General features: G+C 31.9%; 1 protein-coding gene across 1 annotated transcript; it reads left to right on the top strand.

The window, feature by feature from the left end:
• Nucleotides 1–44: 44 nt before the first annotated feature.
• Tsp_15291 (ribosomal protein S17) lies at nucleotides 45–540 on the top strand. Its single transcript, XM_003370753.1, has 4 exons — nucleotides 45–118; nucleotides 169–209; nucleotides 276–291; nucleotides 321–540. Exons 1-4 carry the CDS (start codon nucleotides 45–47, stop codon nucleotides 538–540), a joined length of 351 nt encoding a protein of 116 aa, XP_003370801.1.
• The last annotated feature ends 282 nt before the right edge of the window (nucleotides 541–822 follow it).

Below are 822 nucleotides of genomic sequence, written 5' to 3'. Positions count from 1 at the left end.
CAATGGGGCAAAGTATCCCCGCGGCAAAGTAAAGACCCTTAAATATGACACAGATAACATTGAGTGATCGCGTTGTGTTTGTATGGATAGATTCGGCAAATATCCATCCTTATCATGAGTGATTGAACATGATTATATATGCAATTCATATTTATTTAACGTTTTTAGATTTAACCAGAATGAGAACAGTTTGAAGAGAAATCATGCGGGTTAATTTAAAATCATTTTATACAAATCGACGTTATTTTTTGCGTTAGCTTTTGATTTTTTTTCAGGAAATCAGAAACATTTGTTTTTATCTTGAAGATGTTAAATTCTAGTTGTACAATAGGCGATAATATAAGTATCATGGCCGGGGGAAGGATATGTAGCAGAAATCAGGATGCGTTAATTTGTGGTCATTGTAACAATTATAATGTAAGTCGTATCATGAGTCTCTTTTATGTTCGTACATTATATGAACACAAGGATTCAAGAATGAGTGTGGGAGTGCGTGAAAATGGCCACAACAAAAATGTAAACAGCAATAATCAACATTAGAAAAGAAAACGAATATGGATGGAACAATGATAAGCAAAGATATCAATTGAAAAATAATGAGGAGAAACAGCAACAATCAAAATAGAATGTAAAAGATTTATGCATGAGTATGGATTAACATATCAATGAAGTATCTCAGGGCCATCATATATTACTTCAGGCAACTTTGTTGGTATTCACAAATTATATTTCTAAGCTTTTGGAACATTAACATGTCATCATTGGATAAGTAACTTAAGGTAGAGCATAAAATACAACCAAAATATTATCATTTGCAGAAAC

The sequence above is a fragment of the Trichinella spiralis genome, assembly GCF_000181795.1.
Source record: "Trichinella spiralis strain ISS 195 chromosome Unknown Scfld585, whole genome shotgun sequence".
In the NCBI taxonomy this organism is placed as follows: Eukaryota; Metazoa; Nematoda; class Enoplea; order Trichinellida; family Trichinellidae; genus Trichinella; species Trichinella spiralis.
The sequence above is the reverse complement of the archived record's forward strand: the minus strand, read 5'-3'. Positions and strand labels throughout refer to the sequence as shown.